General features: G+C 37.5%; 1 protein-coding gene across 5 annotated transcripts in view; it reads right to left on the bottom strand.

Annotated features, from left to right (window-relative positions):
- LOC128867752 (uncharacterized) overlaps positions 1-15,021 on the bottom strand; it is a 61,961-nt gene extending 46,940 nt beyond the window's left edge. For 2 of the 5 annotated variants that reach the window (XR_008455016.1, XR_008455015.1), the window contains exon 1: positions 9,695-15,021. Coding sequence is in view for 2 of the 5 variants with exons in the window: in XM_054109220.1 (XP_053965195.1) it covers positions 9,695-13,573 (3,879 nt within the window). In the remaining 3 variants the exon portion in view is untranslated. The remainder of the gene's footprint in view (positions 1-9,694) is intronic. The other 3 variants (XR_008455014.1, XM_054109220.1, XM_054109221.1) reach the window with 2 other exon arrangements.
- Between the last annotated feature and the right edge of the window lie 455 nt (positions 15,022-15,476).

The following is a 15,476-nucleotide window of genomic DNA, read 5'->3' as shown; positions in this document are numbered from 1 at the left end:
ATAAATAAAAAAAGTAAAGAAAAAAAGGTACAGCAAAAAACGTTCAATTATTGTCGCAGTTAATAGCAACAGTAGTTGATCAAAGGTTGATTGTTCGTATTGCATATTTATTGGATATTAACAGGTAGCCATGTAAATGCATATGTGCAAATACATAAAGAAAAATATATAAGTACATAGGTGGTCATCCATATCAGAAATTTGTTAATTTGTGATTTCGCCACGGAATGTATACATATTTGTTGCTTATTTGTTAAAAGTTTGTATTGATTGACAACCAAATATTATTAGTTATGTTGAGTCGAGCCATTGATTTCTTAAAAAAACTCTGCCAACGTTCACAATGGCTGTGTTCGTATGGTCAGTGGGTCCTTTCGTAAGTATTTGTAGCGAATGGAAAGGTGAATCTACCAAATTAATTTTATGGAGATGCTGAATACAATGTTGCCGAGCACATCTTCTTCAAATGCGAGAGGCGAATCAGAGAGAGAACAGCTCTGCAACACCTGAAGAAATAATCGAGGAAACGATGATATGCGAAGAAAAATTAAATGCCGTCACAAATTTCCGTGTAGATATATATTAGTCGAAAAAAAGGGCGTGAAATGGAAATTTATGTTGAAGAGTATTAAGCATATGTTTTTCAAATTAAGTGACCCTGGACTCAGGGAGAATAAGTGGATGTGTCCTTTTTAAGACGCGCCGTCTTGAATCTCTATCTCGAAGCAATGCGAAAGCAGTTGCGGGGTTGGCGGAAATATCCAAAAGAAGAGGAGGGATGTTTTTAATGCAATCATACGTAGTCACGACGGTTACTATATAGTGCGAAGACATTTTTAATCCAATCTCGCCGCCAAAAAAAAAATAAAAAAAATAAAAAATGGTCAGTGATCGGGTCGGGATCCGGACAAAAATTCTGATAGAAATCTGGTACATTTTATAATCCGTTCTGTTCGTTTTGTTTTTTGTTATGAGTTTGGCAGTACAGTTCTTTGGAATTGGTAGCACTGACAAGCAAAGAAGTAAATTACAACAGCTTTTATTTCAGATTAGCTCCTGAAAAACGCGGATTTTCAGTTAAAGTATCGTTTTCTGGAAAATATGTAGTATTTGCTGGCCCATTATCTTCAATGCTGTCATGTTTCAATTGGAAAATGTTGTATAGAATACATCCACATATAATTATGTTATCGATTCAGTACAAGTTTGTATTTTCTTTGAAACGAGGTAATTCTCTGAATTTCTGTTTAAATATTTCGACTGCCTTTTTGGCAAAAATTCTTGTAAAGGAATGTAAGAAATTCTTCATGTTTCAGACTTTTCTGCCACATTTAATTATCAAATAGTGGATTAACGAGTTTGGAAAATATCGCGCAAGCACTGATGACAACGTATCACTTGTGCTCCGGCGACACTCGGTGTAACGTTACCGCAATAACCGAGATTTAAAAATTACGCACTATAGGCAAAAAAATTGTATCCTATCAATTCAAATTAATGTATATTTTTCTCAAAACAGCATCTAGTAATACACAGTAAATACCATAAAAATTAATTCCACAAAAACCATTCATTGAATTCGGACACAAAGGAAAAAAAAAATCAAAGCAGTTATTTTTACAAAAAAAAAATTTAGATTTCTGAAATGCTCTCATGGTAAATTTTCGCAGTAATTTGTAACATTTTGTATTTTTATTTGCTCCATACGAAATTAGAAACGCTCGTAATACGACCTAATGTACCTTCCAATTTAGTCCATAAAAATTAATGAAATTACAAGCGGCTTAGATTGATAAGCTTTATAAGAGATGTTTTTGAATGTCCTGTTAATTAGACTTAACCAAATTATCTTGCAAAAACTTACTCGAGCAACATTTGGCGTATTCAACGGTAATAGATACTAAACGAAATGAAAAAAAAAATTTACGAGTGTGAATGGATACTATTGTAATTTGAGGACATAAAACAGATAAAAAGTAGCCATTACTTTAATTGCCATGATAGAAAAAGTATCATATGGGATATGTATGGCAGGTCACAGCGATAAGAAAACTGCTGTAATATTAAAAAGAAAAACATTTACGACTATGTCTACATAGATATGGGAGGTGAGGTATATGAGAACTTCAAGAATGAAAGGGTGATGTAGGAAATCATATTTGAAAATCAGATGAATGAGAAAATTTGTGTCAAAAACTATTTAAATTGCCCATACTATCCTTAACTGAGAAAGGAGGCAGGTTATTTTGTGTATTTGTAAAATCTGAATGCCTGCATAAAGTAAAAATCATATTGATCTTGTCTACTCGGTCACAAATGCCATTCGCAATCGTTGAAGCTACAGTTACAAACTTGGATAAGCAAAATCGTAACCGTCTGTGCTAAGCGCGAAAAACAAATGATTCGCGACTTTTTGATATACCTATCATTTCAATGCCAATCCTTGAAGTGCTAAATTATATCATGAAAAGGGCATGCAGATTATGTAATTTGATTCCTTCATAGCCTAGACAGACGACGGCGTTAAACGGGATTACCGCCGCAGTTAATTCGGATTAATATTGTAGTGTGACAGACGGTTATTACGCGGATTAGTGAACAGCTGATTTGCTTATTGAATAGTTTTGTCATGGAAATATGGAAAGCAGGCAACAAATGTGGTTATTAGCTGCTGTAAAACTAAGGAATAATTATTTATTAAAAAAAAAAAAACAAATTAATACAATTAATGTAATTTTGAACGTGTTAGCGCAAACTAGCATTGCATCCAGTTTTTAAATTATGAGAATTAAGTCTAGTTGTCAATCCGCATTATATATCTATATATATAATTGTTGCGAACACTCTTTTTTGGGTTTTTGGCCGAGCTCCTCCTCCTATTTGTGGTTTGCGTCTTGATGTTCTTCCACTAATATAGGGACCTACGGTTTCAAACGGACTCCGAACGGCAGATATTTTTATGAGGTGCTTTTTCATGGCAGAAATAAAATCGGAGGTTTGCCATTGCCTACCGAGGGGCGAACGCTATGAGAAAAATGTGTTTCTTAATTTTGGTGTTTCACCGAGAATCGAACCTACGTTCTCTCTGTGAATTCCGAATGGTTGTCACGCACCAACCCATTCGCACCAACCCCACCGTCTGTCTAGGCTATTAGATGGATGTACTACTTATTTCATGTCGCTAGTCTTTGCTGATAAACCAGCTACGATTGACAATTTGGAAGCCCACATATGCCACATTTTTAGCGAGGAGATGCTGTTCACTTATGCTGGAAAAGTAGTACAATTTTGGGTAGAACGAAGGGTTTTCATAAGACACAGACGAGGTGCTCTAATATGGAGGAAATATTTATTAACACTAAGGCCAAAATAGCTCCTCATAAAAAACCGTCTGCTGTTCGGAGTCGACTTAAAACTGTTGGTCCCTTCATTTATGCAACAACATCCGGATGCCCACCGTAAAAGGGAGGAGCTCGGCCAAACAGCCAAAAACAGTGTAACCGCCAATTATATATAAATATATATAATATAATACAATTAGATTAATAAGAAAAAAATCCAAAATGTGAACTATTTTATTATTTACTCTTTTATTTTTCTCATAAAAAACGAATAGAAAATGTTAACATTTTTTTAAAGGATTTTTAATTTAAAAATGTAAGAGACGTACAAAGAACTATATTGTAAGTATAATAAGTACACTTATATCGTATATTTACAGTAGCGGACAAAGAAATCCGGGTGTAGGCTTGACATTTTTTCCTTTTAATTCACATATCCATCTGATTGGTAAATCGTGGAAAAGTGGAAAAATTTCGAATCATAAAAACATTCGCTAATTTTGTGATAAAACAAAAATTTTGCTTCACCTTTCAAGAAATTAGTGCTAAAATTAGATTTACTAAAGTTAATATTTTTCCTCCAACTAATTTCAACTTCCAAGCAGCAAAAATACCATATTTATTTAAAAGTACTCTAATTGAAGACAATTAAAAACTCCTTTCATAAATAATAGTTAGGGGTAGCTTAAAATTAATTTGGGTGTGCAAAAAGAGAATAAAAATGTGGATTTTTAAGTGTCCAGATTTCAGTGTCCGCTGCTGTATTTATGCACATACATATATTGAGAGTTAGGGCCATGTTAGGTATGCCAATAGTAGCAGAAAATTTTACTAACGGCATTTCGGGATATTTAAAAATAGTCCCGAGATTCCCAGATTAACTTAGAAACATAACTTTTTTAATATGAGTAAAAATTTAATAAATTAAAACATTTAATTTGCTATATAATGAAACTATTTTAAATTTTAGATAAATTGATTTTAAAAACCAACTTTTATGAATACAGCCCAATCTTGAAGTAATCAATTTTTGAAATGGTATTTGAAAAACCATGTGATTCCAAAACGTATGTGTCAAAAATTTAGAGCGTAGGATAATATAGGATAAATGGCTGCCCAAGCGAGGGGGCCCACTTGGAGAAATAATCAAAATTCGGCCATTGTGATACCGGGGAAAAAACAGAGGGGAAAGGTGCAAACAGGGGGAAAGAGGAACAAGTGGTTTTGTCGTTTCCACGACAGTCGGTTCTACGTTACCGAAACGTCCCGGATTTATATCCGGCCAAGGACTGTCACTCCAGCAGCATTCCCCGTATGTAGGTAGGGGGAATGTTTATGCTGCTACAACAACAATAAGTGGTTTTGTATTAGCGGATGATGGCTAATTACGTTTGTATTAAGCGCTTCAAGGTGTTGATGAAATTCATCAATTGTGTGATATTTAAACCCGCAATATCCGCAAGTGTAGCAAAAAAATGGGAGCCCAGATGCCCAAATCTTTACTCGACGACAGCAAGCAGCTGAAAAGAAGATGCTGAGATGATTCCACCCCATCCTATAGACAGATTCTGCAGAAAGAACTTGAATCAATTCCAAGTCTCGCCGCCTGTGTACCTAACGGGCAATGCCCAGTAAGGAGAGAATGCAAATACATTAAACATTAAACCAAAAATTAACAAAAATATACAAATTATTTAAAAATTGTTTAAGAAAAAAGCTTACTCAGTTCATCATTCGCATCAAATCAATTCACGTCATACTGCATAAGTGTAATAAAATTTTGTAATAAACAAGTTTTTACTTCTTTCAATTCAATGCTTCAAATTTAGGGTATCCCGGGTTGTCGGGGTTTCGGAACTGACACCCCTAAATAGTGTTCAAGCATTCAGTAGTTATTAATCAGTATTCTCATTTTTATTTATTTAAAAAAAATCCAATCTTTATGCTTCTTTTTTAATAAGGCACATTCCAATCTTGGTATAAAAAAGTGGTATAGAGTGAGTTACATAAAATTTATGGATCTATATAGATTTGCGTAGGTATTTTCTGTTGCTTTGTATGTAGGCTGTTTAAAAGTATATATTATATATATGCACATGTGTACCCACATATCTTCACATGTTATGTACGAGTATTCGATATGTAAAGCTGCATCAAAAACTCATTCACATACCAGCAAACATGAATCTGCACTTCATTAATTACAAAAAGATTAGCATTTAGTAAAAGTAGTAAAACCTGTTCCAATGTGTCGATTAATTTGCATAGCTATAGGTGATACATTTTGTTAGCATTTGCGCATTAAATGCTTGTTGGTTTAAACATTAAAGTAATGCTCAGTTATGGCATGCAACAGGTAATAGATATAGGTATTATGTAGGTGCGCAACTCTTTAAGTTGCTTGTGTTAATTGCAGCAAAGAATTCCAGAAAATAACGCATTTGCATGGTCGTAAGTACCCATATTTAAACATACATATATTTGTAAATGTGCATCTAATGCAAAGAGCATTATCGAATAAGACTATTTTCTAGTTTTGGCGAATGCGAACTAGTTCGGCATTGATAGAATTGCATTTAATAAACTGAAACATTTAAGAGAGAATGTCCATTACAAGAAGTCCCAACAGCGCGCGTTTTTTAAGATCGTCAAAGCACATCATCTCATGAGATACACACCTCATCTTGTGAGCGACTATTTCACTACCAGTCGTTATCCTTGTAAGATTTTCTTTTTCCCAGGAGTTACATGATCCCTACTCCGAAAATGTTCTAAGGAAATAAGCATGAATTCACGGAACAAACTGAAAGCGACTATAAAGCTAGTCTATGAAAAGCGTTGTGAAGGTTGGAAAAAGCAGTGGAATATGTATAGTATACTGGTTAACATGGAATAGGTGTTAGCAGTGAATAAAATAAATTGCAATGAATAAGTGAACCGTTTTCCCTTTATTTACAAATACCGGGTACTTTTAAAAAATTGCATTATTTCATAGTAATAAAGCAAGCGTAACTCATTAAGATAAAGCAAAGATGGGTGAAGTTATGTGTGCCACGAAATGAGAGAAGCGCTTAGCTGGGCAGCAGCACTCCTTACGCATTATTTACCGGACTTAGTTCTCTCTGATTTCCACTAAGATTCATTAAAAGCACTTGGCTTGATTACTGCTTTGGCTCATAACAACACCAAGTTTTTTTTTTGGCGAGACTTTCACAAATTGCCTGAGGAGGAAAAACTGTGTAGCAATAACCATTGCTTTGAATTACTTAATTTTTTTTTACTATGTTTAAATAATAAATGTGAAATACTACTAAATTGTTGGAAAATAAAAAAATCAGCGATCTTAAGTATTAATCGCCTTAGTTGAAAATCATGCTTTAGAAATAAACCACTTTATACAGTGCAAGAATGCACTTCAGCGAAAGAAAATTGTCAAAAATCAAAACGAATTTTGAGCCACTCGACCTTACACTTTACTAATATCGAATGGGCAATTAAACTGCATACCTAGAATTTTTCTAGAAATTCTTAAATGAAAAGTTTGAAATATTGATGAAATTTTCCGAATTTTCAAAAATTTTGTACAAACTTTGAAACTTTGGAAAGGTGGGGCGAAAAATAAATAAATAGTCAAACTTTGCGTTATACATTTTTGCTATTGCATTCTGAACCATATTTTTAGAAAAAAGCGAAAGAAAAATAAAATTATGACGTTTTTGTTGTAGTTCATGCATTATTTTCCGAAAGAAATTGAAATAAAACAAAAATTTGTTTTTTTCGTTGAGACGTTTTTGTTGTAATTCATACTCTATTTTCAGAAAAAAAATTAAAATAACAACAATTTAAATTAACCCAATCTAGTAAAAACTTGTCAATATGTGTTGTACACTTTATTTTGACGCTGACTCTATGTGAAATATGATCTATCGATTTTTTTACTTTGACAGTCAAAAAAGCATCCGTAATGTATCTAAAATTTAGTTTATAGTTCGCTCTTTAGAAAATAAGATACTTTTAGCGGAAAGGGTAAGGTTGATGTCAATTGGTCGCCTAGAATCTGTGATTTGATTTAAGATTTGAAGCATAACACCCAAGAGGTTAAAGCCATGGTGAGTTAAATGTCGAAACCTGCGAAAATGTACTAAAAAATTTGGTTGAGATATTGGCCTATTGTGAAGTCCGCGGCCGTCATGTGAACAAAATTTTGAGATTAAAAAAATTAGCAAAACAATGACTTCTTCGGGCCTTCAAATCGATAAATTTGAATTACAAATATCTCGAAATCGAGAGCTCACTTAGAAATGTACAATACCATTTGATTCAGCGTCCTTCAATTAGGTTTTCTGGCTGGGTGACCTGCTTGACGGATTTCGAGTGTAGCAGAATGTAATTGTTTAAAAAGAATGGTTAGGGGATACATTTATACATACGAGTACATGCAGTTTATATTTATAGTTAGTAGAATACTAATGCATAACTCAACTCAAGTAGACTTACGCGATTGTTGCTTTCGACCACATAATTTATATAGTATTCGCCTGAAGCTAAGAACTTGTAAAAAAATTTATTTTTTTCTTTGCTCATTTTTTCCCATTACCTATTACCAAATCTCGTACCTTCTCTGCCCTACCGAATGCGCCCTTCTACACCACGTGCCATATCCATTCGAGCAGTAAATATGTTCCTACTGTAAACAAACCAAATGAAACGGTAAGTGAACGTGCGGCATATAAACACACATAATTACATATGAAAGAAACTTCATCCATATAACTAAATAACTTCCGGGCTAAATTAGACAACTTAATTACAGGTGTGCACTAGGGTAGCCATAATTTGTATGGGGGGCGGAGGGAAAACATAATTTATGTTTTGCGGGATATGCTACAGAAAAGGCTATCAAAAAACCTCATAAATATGAGATTTGAAGTCAATAGAGGTTTCGAAATCTTTCAGACACGATCAAATCCTGAAATCTCCTTGTGTTTGTGCCTTGAATTTTAAGATATTAAATAAACCACCTTTTTTAATTTCTTAATTCACATTTTATTCAAAATTGTTGTTCTCCCACTTAAATTTTTTCTGAATTTTTCTAAATTTTTTTCAAGTTTGAAAAGTGCTTTTGAAAAAATTTAAAAAAATTGTTTGGTAGTTTTTCGAAAAATCCTTGCGGGTTTTATTTTTTAATTTTTTTAAGTCTACCAAAAAACTTCTAAATATGAAATATTTAGTCGATCAGGGAAGTTTCAGAGGTAGGGATTAGATCTTCAAGTTTGAAAAATGCTTTTTGGGGGAAACATATTTTTTTTAGCCAATTTTTTAAAAAAATTGTATATATATATTAAAAAACTACTAAATATGAATTTTTAAGCCCATTGGAAGGGCTTAGAGATTTCTACTAGATTCTCAAGTTTGAAAAATGCTTTTTGGGTAAAAAAGTTGGGTAATTTTTGAAGAACATCCGCCTCAGATTTTTCCTTATTTGTTTAAGGTTATTAAAAAACTACTTAATATGACTTTTCAAGCCAAATGAAAAAGGTTTAGAGGTTCCGACTAAGTCTCAAGTTTGAAAGATTTGGGGTAAACAGTTTTTTTTGGTAATTTTTGATAAACATCCGCCCGTTTTGTTATTTTTTCAGGTTATCGTAAAGAACTATCAAATACAAATTTTTAGGCACATTGAAGAAAGTTTGGACGTTTCAACTAGATACTAAAGTTTGAAAACTGTTTTTTGCACATTTTTCTGTATTCGTTTAGTAATAGCTTAGGCTATGCTCAGTATAACTTTTGGAGTTATATTTAAATACGTACATCGCACCACTCAAAAATACGCCATAGCAAAGCCCTGCCATACAACTGCACTTGTTGCTATGCTAGAGTAGTCCTATTCACTAACTCCCTGATTCACTTCGATTTTTTAAATATTTTAAAATAGTTATTTATCTCACGGTTTTGAGTTTCAATAGTGTTTTGAAAATGTACAGATCTAAAGGAATGAGTGGCAAGTTTTTTGGAAAATAAAGAAAAGACAGTCCTAACTAATTTTTTTTACATTATATGAACTTATTTTGGAAAAATACTAATTTTTCGAACTTCAGGCTCAAGTATTTCTAGAGGCTATTCCGAACAACACCAAAAATTTCAGAAATAGCAGCCACCCTAGTGTGCACATATGCACATTCGCAGTATAACATACCCCACCATACATTTCGACTTCGACTTTGCTGTGTCGTGGAAGCTTACATATGCAGATACAAGCAAAATCATTACATATTTATTGAAGTAGGCACATATGACACTGAACGTGCGCCTAAGAATCAATGGGAGTTCACCATCATCTCACACTTACTTACCTTTCTCAATAAATGTTTATTACGTATCAAGACCTCCTCGGCGCTACTGTTTCTTATGAACTGCATTTGCCGCTCTCGTTCGCGCATGCGTTGTCGCAACCATTGCTGTTCTTGCTGCTGCTGTTGGCGCACGGTGCAACGTTCACGTTCTCGTACGCGCTGACGTTCCGCTTCGATCGTGCATTTGTCGTTTGAGTTTGTGTTTGCAGTACAGCAAAGCGGTTTGTCACATTCGCAAGCGCGCAGGCAATCGCCACTTTTACCGTTACCGGCCAGTTTATAGCTGCTGCCACTGCTGCTCCCTTCATCGTTGCCATAACAACTGTTGCTACCATCACAGTTACTTGGCGTATGTACGCTTGCATGCACTTCAATGCGCGAGACGCAGTGATCATCGTCCGTCTGCGGCTCACCAGCGCTCCCACCATATTCGTAATATGAGCAATTATCATCATCGCAGCTGGTTAAGCTGCAGCAACATTGTTCGTTGTCGTCGCTGTTCGGTTCGGAATGATCAGCTTTATTTGGCGCTGATAGTTCGCTTCCCTTTTTGTGTTGCACTTTGCCAACGCTCTCTTTCAACAGTTCAGTATCTTGTTGGAAGTACGAGTTATTCCAAAATACGCCATTAACTGGACCACTGACATCGGCACTGTTGTTAGCACTTTCTTGGTAACTGCTCGTCTTTTGGTCACGCTCACTTTCCGCCTCTTCACCACATGCGATGCAGCTGATCTCACTGAAGTTATCCGCTGAAGGGGTCGGTGAAGAGGCACATGCGCGTAGGGTATCGGTTATAGTGCCTTGACTACACCTTCCCGCGTCTGCAGCACAATTGTAGAAAACTCCCGCTTTCGTCATGCGGTCCAGGCTACAGCAGTTCTTCGTGCCCACTGATCCGCCGTCGTTTTCATCGTCTTTTTTTTGCGGTACTGTACTGTCCTGTCTGCCTCGGCGACAACTACATTTGCATCCGCTACTCGAAGCGCTACTCGATATGGTTGTGTAGGAGCTGCCGGATGTGGATGTTTTGCTGGCGTTTGTTAGTGCGGAGGCGTCTGAGTTTGTTGAACAACCAGAGGTTTGCGAAGTGTGGGAGCACATGGAAATTGATGAAGCACGCGTCGTATTTCCATCCACCCCACCGCTGGATGTTGAGCTGCGCACAAAAATCTTCACACTGTGCTTGTCGCTGTCGCCGCCAGGGCTATGACTGTGTTTACTATGGTTACTGTTATTTTTATTGTTGTGGAAATATTGGCGCGCATTTGCGAACTTGGATGAGATACGCAGCGGGGGCGGTGGAGGCACCATCAGCGAGTCGGTATCGCAGCCGTTCTGCTCTTGTACCCAATCATCATCGATTTTTATTGTGGTAGCGCATAACGGTTTGTGTTCGTTGCTGCAATTTTTCTTTTTGTAGCTGTTGTTGCTATTTGTGTTATTGTAAATGCGTTGTTCGTTATTTTTGAGGTCATTTTCGATATTGCACTGTTTGGTTTGGTTGGCAGCATTGCAGGCGCTGGCGGCGCCCGTCCGGTTAGACAACTTATCAACTGCGCCTAATTTATTGCTTGTGTTGTTTTTTGCCGCAGCCGCCGTCAGTAATTCATCCGTTGTGGCCTTAGTGAGACTTTTTTTAGCAAAATTTTGCACATCGTTTGGATCTCCACCTGACGCTTTTCCAACGTGAATTTTAATTTGTCCCTCTTTAACCACATCAATATCCAACTCCTTTAGCTTGGGTGCCGCAGCATTCGCGGATAGCTTAAAACTTTGTTGCATTACGGTTGGCTTCACACTTGCTTGGTTGAGCAAAATTTTCACACAGTCCGCACACTTCTCGAGATTCTTCATATTATTTTCCTTAGTATGGCGCTCCTTGAGATCTGTGGAGGACGATACACCTGAGTCCGAGCAGCAGCTCTCGAGTGATAGACGCTTGCGCGCCTTCATTTCCTCATCAGACTGTTGCGGTGTGCTGGCGCTACTGCTGCCTGCATTACTCGCCGCCGACATAGGACAGTTAGCGTATTTGCAATTCTTGTAGCCACAGGTACGTCGATTGGCGTCTAGCGCCGATTTATGCGTAGATTCTTTCCCCAGCTTATGGGCGGCGTTGCATTTATTCTCATTTAGTGATTCTTTTTCCTCCGTCACCTTATTATTGTTTGCGGGCTTCGACTCATTGAGTTGATTAATTATGAGGAGCGGTTGTCGCTTCTTACGTATATGTATTCGCTCCATTTTATGCTTCTGAAAACTAGCAGACGCAGGCTGGCGCGTTTGCTTCAGCAGGCGCTGATCCAACTCATCACAGCTGTCTGGTTTTGTTTCACTGTTACACTTTGGCTTATCCGACTTCTCGAAAGCTGTCGATTTGGTAGCGCGCAGTTTGATTTTCGCACCTTCGCAGTGCGTACGAAACTCCGCAGTTACCTGTCGGTGAAGCTGCTGTTTCCGCTCCTCTTCATGGTCGAACATTTGACGTATTCGCCTCTGCAATTGCTCATTTGCTTCATTATAGGGCTGCGCCGAGCTGGTCGAGTGCCGCTGTTGTTGCTGTGCCTCGCAGACAGGCTTTGGTATGCGCGATACTTGCTGTCGTTGCTCAGGTGATCCACGCGATAAGCGCACCTCATCAATAGTACAGCGTGAGTTTTGACCTTCGCTCGAATTGGTATTGCTTTCCCGTACACAATCATAACAATCACCAGGCGCGCTTGAATTGCTACAACGTTTCGAGCGCTCTTCAATGCAGGGCAGCATTTCGCGCGGGTGCATTCGCATGTTAGGCTCTTTTTTTATCGGTGTTGATGCAGGGCGTAGTGGTTGTGAAGGCGGCTGTATTAATGCAGAAGCGGCGCTTTGTATTGTCGCGGGCGGTGCTGGCGCGCGATGTTGTTTTGTGGAGCGCCTCTGCTCGGGGCGCTTGGCGTGCTCGAATAATCGATTAATTTGCGAAACCACCTCTGGCTTACGCGCATCATCACCTGCTAACATTGCGGGTAGTGATGCACGTTTACTATCGCCAGTCACGCTACTTGCTGCATTATGCTGTAACTGATGATCACAATCAGTTTGTTCAATGCGCGCTATGCGATCGGCGCGGGATTTAACACCTGCACGCGCTATATCGCGTCGTACATCGCAGGTTGAGATGCGCGCACGATAATTCCAACTGTGGGACTTCTCACAATCTGGATAATGGACAGTGGACGCATCATCATCGTCATCCGATGAGGCAGACGATTGTGTAGCAGAATTACAGGAGGAGTTGCAGCACGATTGAACTTCTGCATAATCTTGATCATCGGAGTCCGCGTCATTAGCGGTAGCAGTAGTAGCACTAGCAGTGGCAATGGCCGAGGCGGATTGTGCGCGCGCGAGCGGTGCTCGATATTTGTGTGTTGCGGCAGCGGACGCTGGCTGCTGTTGCGGCTTCATTTGTGGCATTTGATGTTGCAGAAATTTCCACGATTCAATTGTGGGTGGCGGTAGTGGCTGCTGTGCGCGTTGTGTCTTGCCTTTAGATGCTGTGGGGCGTTGTGAATTGGCAGCGGCCGCGCCAGCTTGCACTTTATTTGCATTGGCTGCGCTCAATTTGGCACCAGCAAGCTGACTGTGGCTGCTTGCCGTTACAGTTTGCTTGTAGCTTGGATATTTCATGCCAACTGCCATGAAGGACTGCCTGTGCTGCTGCGTTGTTGTAGTCGGTCGCGGCATGCGTACTTCCTTGCATTGATGCACATAGTTCACCGGGAGCAGTTCCATTTGCGGTATTTCCGCACTGGACATGCGTGAGTCTAGCGTGCTGTCAAACGCTAGACTGGCGAGTGTTTCGCTAGATGGTTTGCGTTGCATTTTATTGAGCAGCATTCTTTCACGTCAATTTATTGCACTGCATTTGTTGAAAACTTTAATAATCCACAATTATTGCATTTTTGCTTGTATATTTTCGTGATGTTTTTCTTTTTCTTCTTCTTGAATACACAGTCTAGTAATTATTAATTTTATTGAACAACAATTACACACATCGAATTTGGTATGCGCCTGCGCGGCGCCACATATACGCGGGCTTATGGAATTCGCGCGTTTATCTCTATCGGGTTCGTGTTCGAATTTGCTGATTTAGTGTCGTATGCGTAGAAATTTGGTTTATCATTTAATATACAATAAACAAATAATACGTTTGTCTTGAGATTTGAATAATTTCAATATATAAAACACAATGAGACGGTTTCTTGTGGGTTGTGTGGGGCACAAAATGATATGACAAAGCACTGCACCACAAAATTCAAAGCTAGAGTGCCATCGGCAACTATGACATGTAGAAACCTTTAACTTTTCGTTTTTATATCAAATTACTTCATTTTTTCCACTCTCTTACTTCTTTTGCATTTGTTTTAATTTTAATATAATTTTTTTTTTAAATACTGTATAACTACAGCCGGTGCTCTGTCGCATTCACCACAAATAGTTTATAATTAATTTATTTTCATTTCCACATATCATTGTTGTTGTTATTTGAACACAACACTTTGTGAAATTGTAAAAAACACACTTTTAACCGCTCATTGTTGTTAACTCGTCAAAGTTCCGGCTTAAACTGTTCGCTGCACTAAACTAAGTTTGTAGTTTCAAGTTTACCAGATTGAAGCTGATGTGGAGGAAATTTGAAAAAGGTTCGATTGAATTGCACCAACCAAAATGTGCGCTCAAACATGCTCGCTGCTCGTTGTTGCTCTTTGAAGTTCGATCGGTTGCTTTTTGCGCTTGGCAAGCAGTTGAACGGAAGCCGCGAACATGTCGCGCCGGATTTGATAGTTGCGTACATTGTACACATTAATTTCTTATACATACATACATATGTAATAAAATGTATGTGTTTAATCGTATGTATACATACATGGATGTGTGCACTGCTAATTGCGCTACATTTCATTTTCAGCATTGTTTTATCCAAGCTTTGAGTTTTTGTTGGAAGTTCTTGGTCAAGTCTACGGTTTATTACTTTGTTCCTTCAATTTTATTTTTCTATTTTTCTATTTTTTTACTACGTTTTCAATCTATTATTTGTTAGCCATTAATCAGTGTATTATGGGCGCGCTTGCTGCTGTTACCAAGTTCAAGGCGAATGACTTGTGAATGGAGAATTAAAGGGTTTATGGATGCGAGTGATGTAATTAGAGCTTCATCTTCATGTAAAACTCATAAAATTTTATCAAAATGACTTGGGCACTATGGTGGCTACGTTAAAGTTGGGAAACGGCTGAGTATTTGCGTTGCACGAAATCTTACGGAGAGGGCCGTCAATAGAAAATCCGAGCTCGAGAGTAAGTGAAATTGTTCTACTAATATAATACAATATTACATTTTTTATATCAGTGCACAATATCATATTCTTTTCAAAATATCAAAATACATATACGCTAGAGTTCAAAATAATAGGAACGCGCTAAATTTCCAAATTCTAACTATTAAAATTGATTGATCCGTACATCCAAGTCTCAAGTTTTGTACAAAATTCACAAAAAGAATTTTTGTTTTTTTTTAAATTGCCATCAAAATTTTCTACTTTTTAGAAGGTATGCAGACTAGTTGTGTAACCGATGAAATTTTATCTAACCACAGTGTAAGATTGAAGTTGCTCAAAAATCGCATTGATTAAAAAAAAAAAATTGCATACGATATTGAGAGTTTTCTTCCACATAAAGTACACTCTTTTATCGAAACCACGAGCATAAAACACCAAATGATAGAAAAAGACCTTTCGCCAAGA

The sequence above is a fragment of the Anastrepha ludens genome, chromosome 6 (genome assembly GCF_028408465.1).
Source record: "Anastrepha ludens isolate Willacy chromosome 6, idAnaLude1.1, whole genome shotgun sequence".
In the NCBI taxonomy this organism is placed as follows: Eukaryota; Metazoa; Arthropoda; class Insecta; order Diptera; family Tephritidae; genus Anastrepha; species Anastrepha ludens.
The sequence above is the reverse complement of the archived record's forward strand: the minus strand, read 5'-3'. Positions and strand labels throughout refer to the sequence as shown.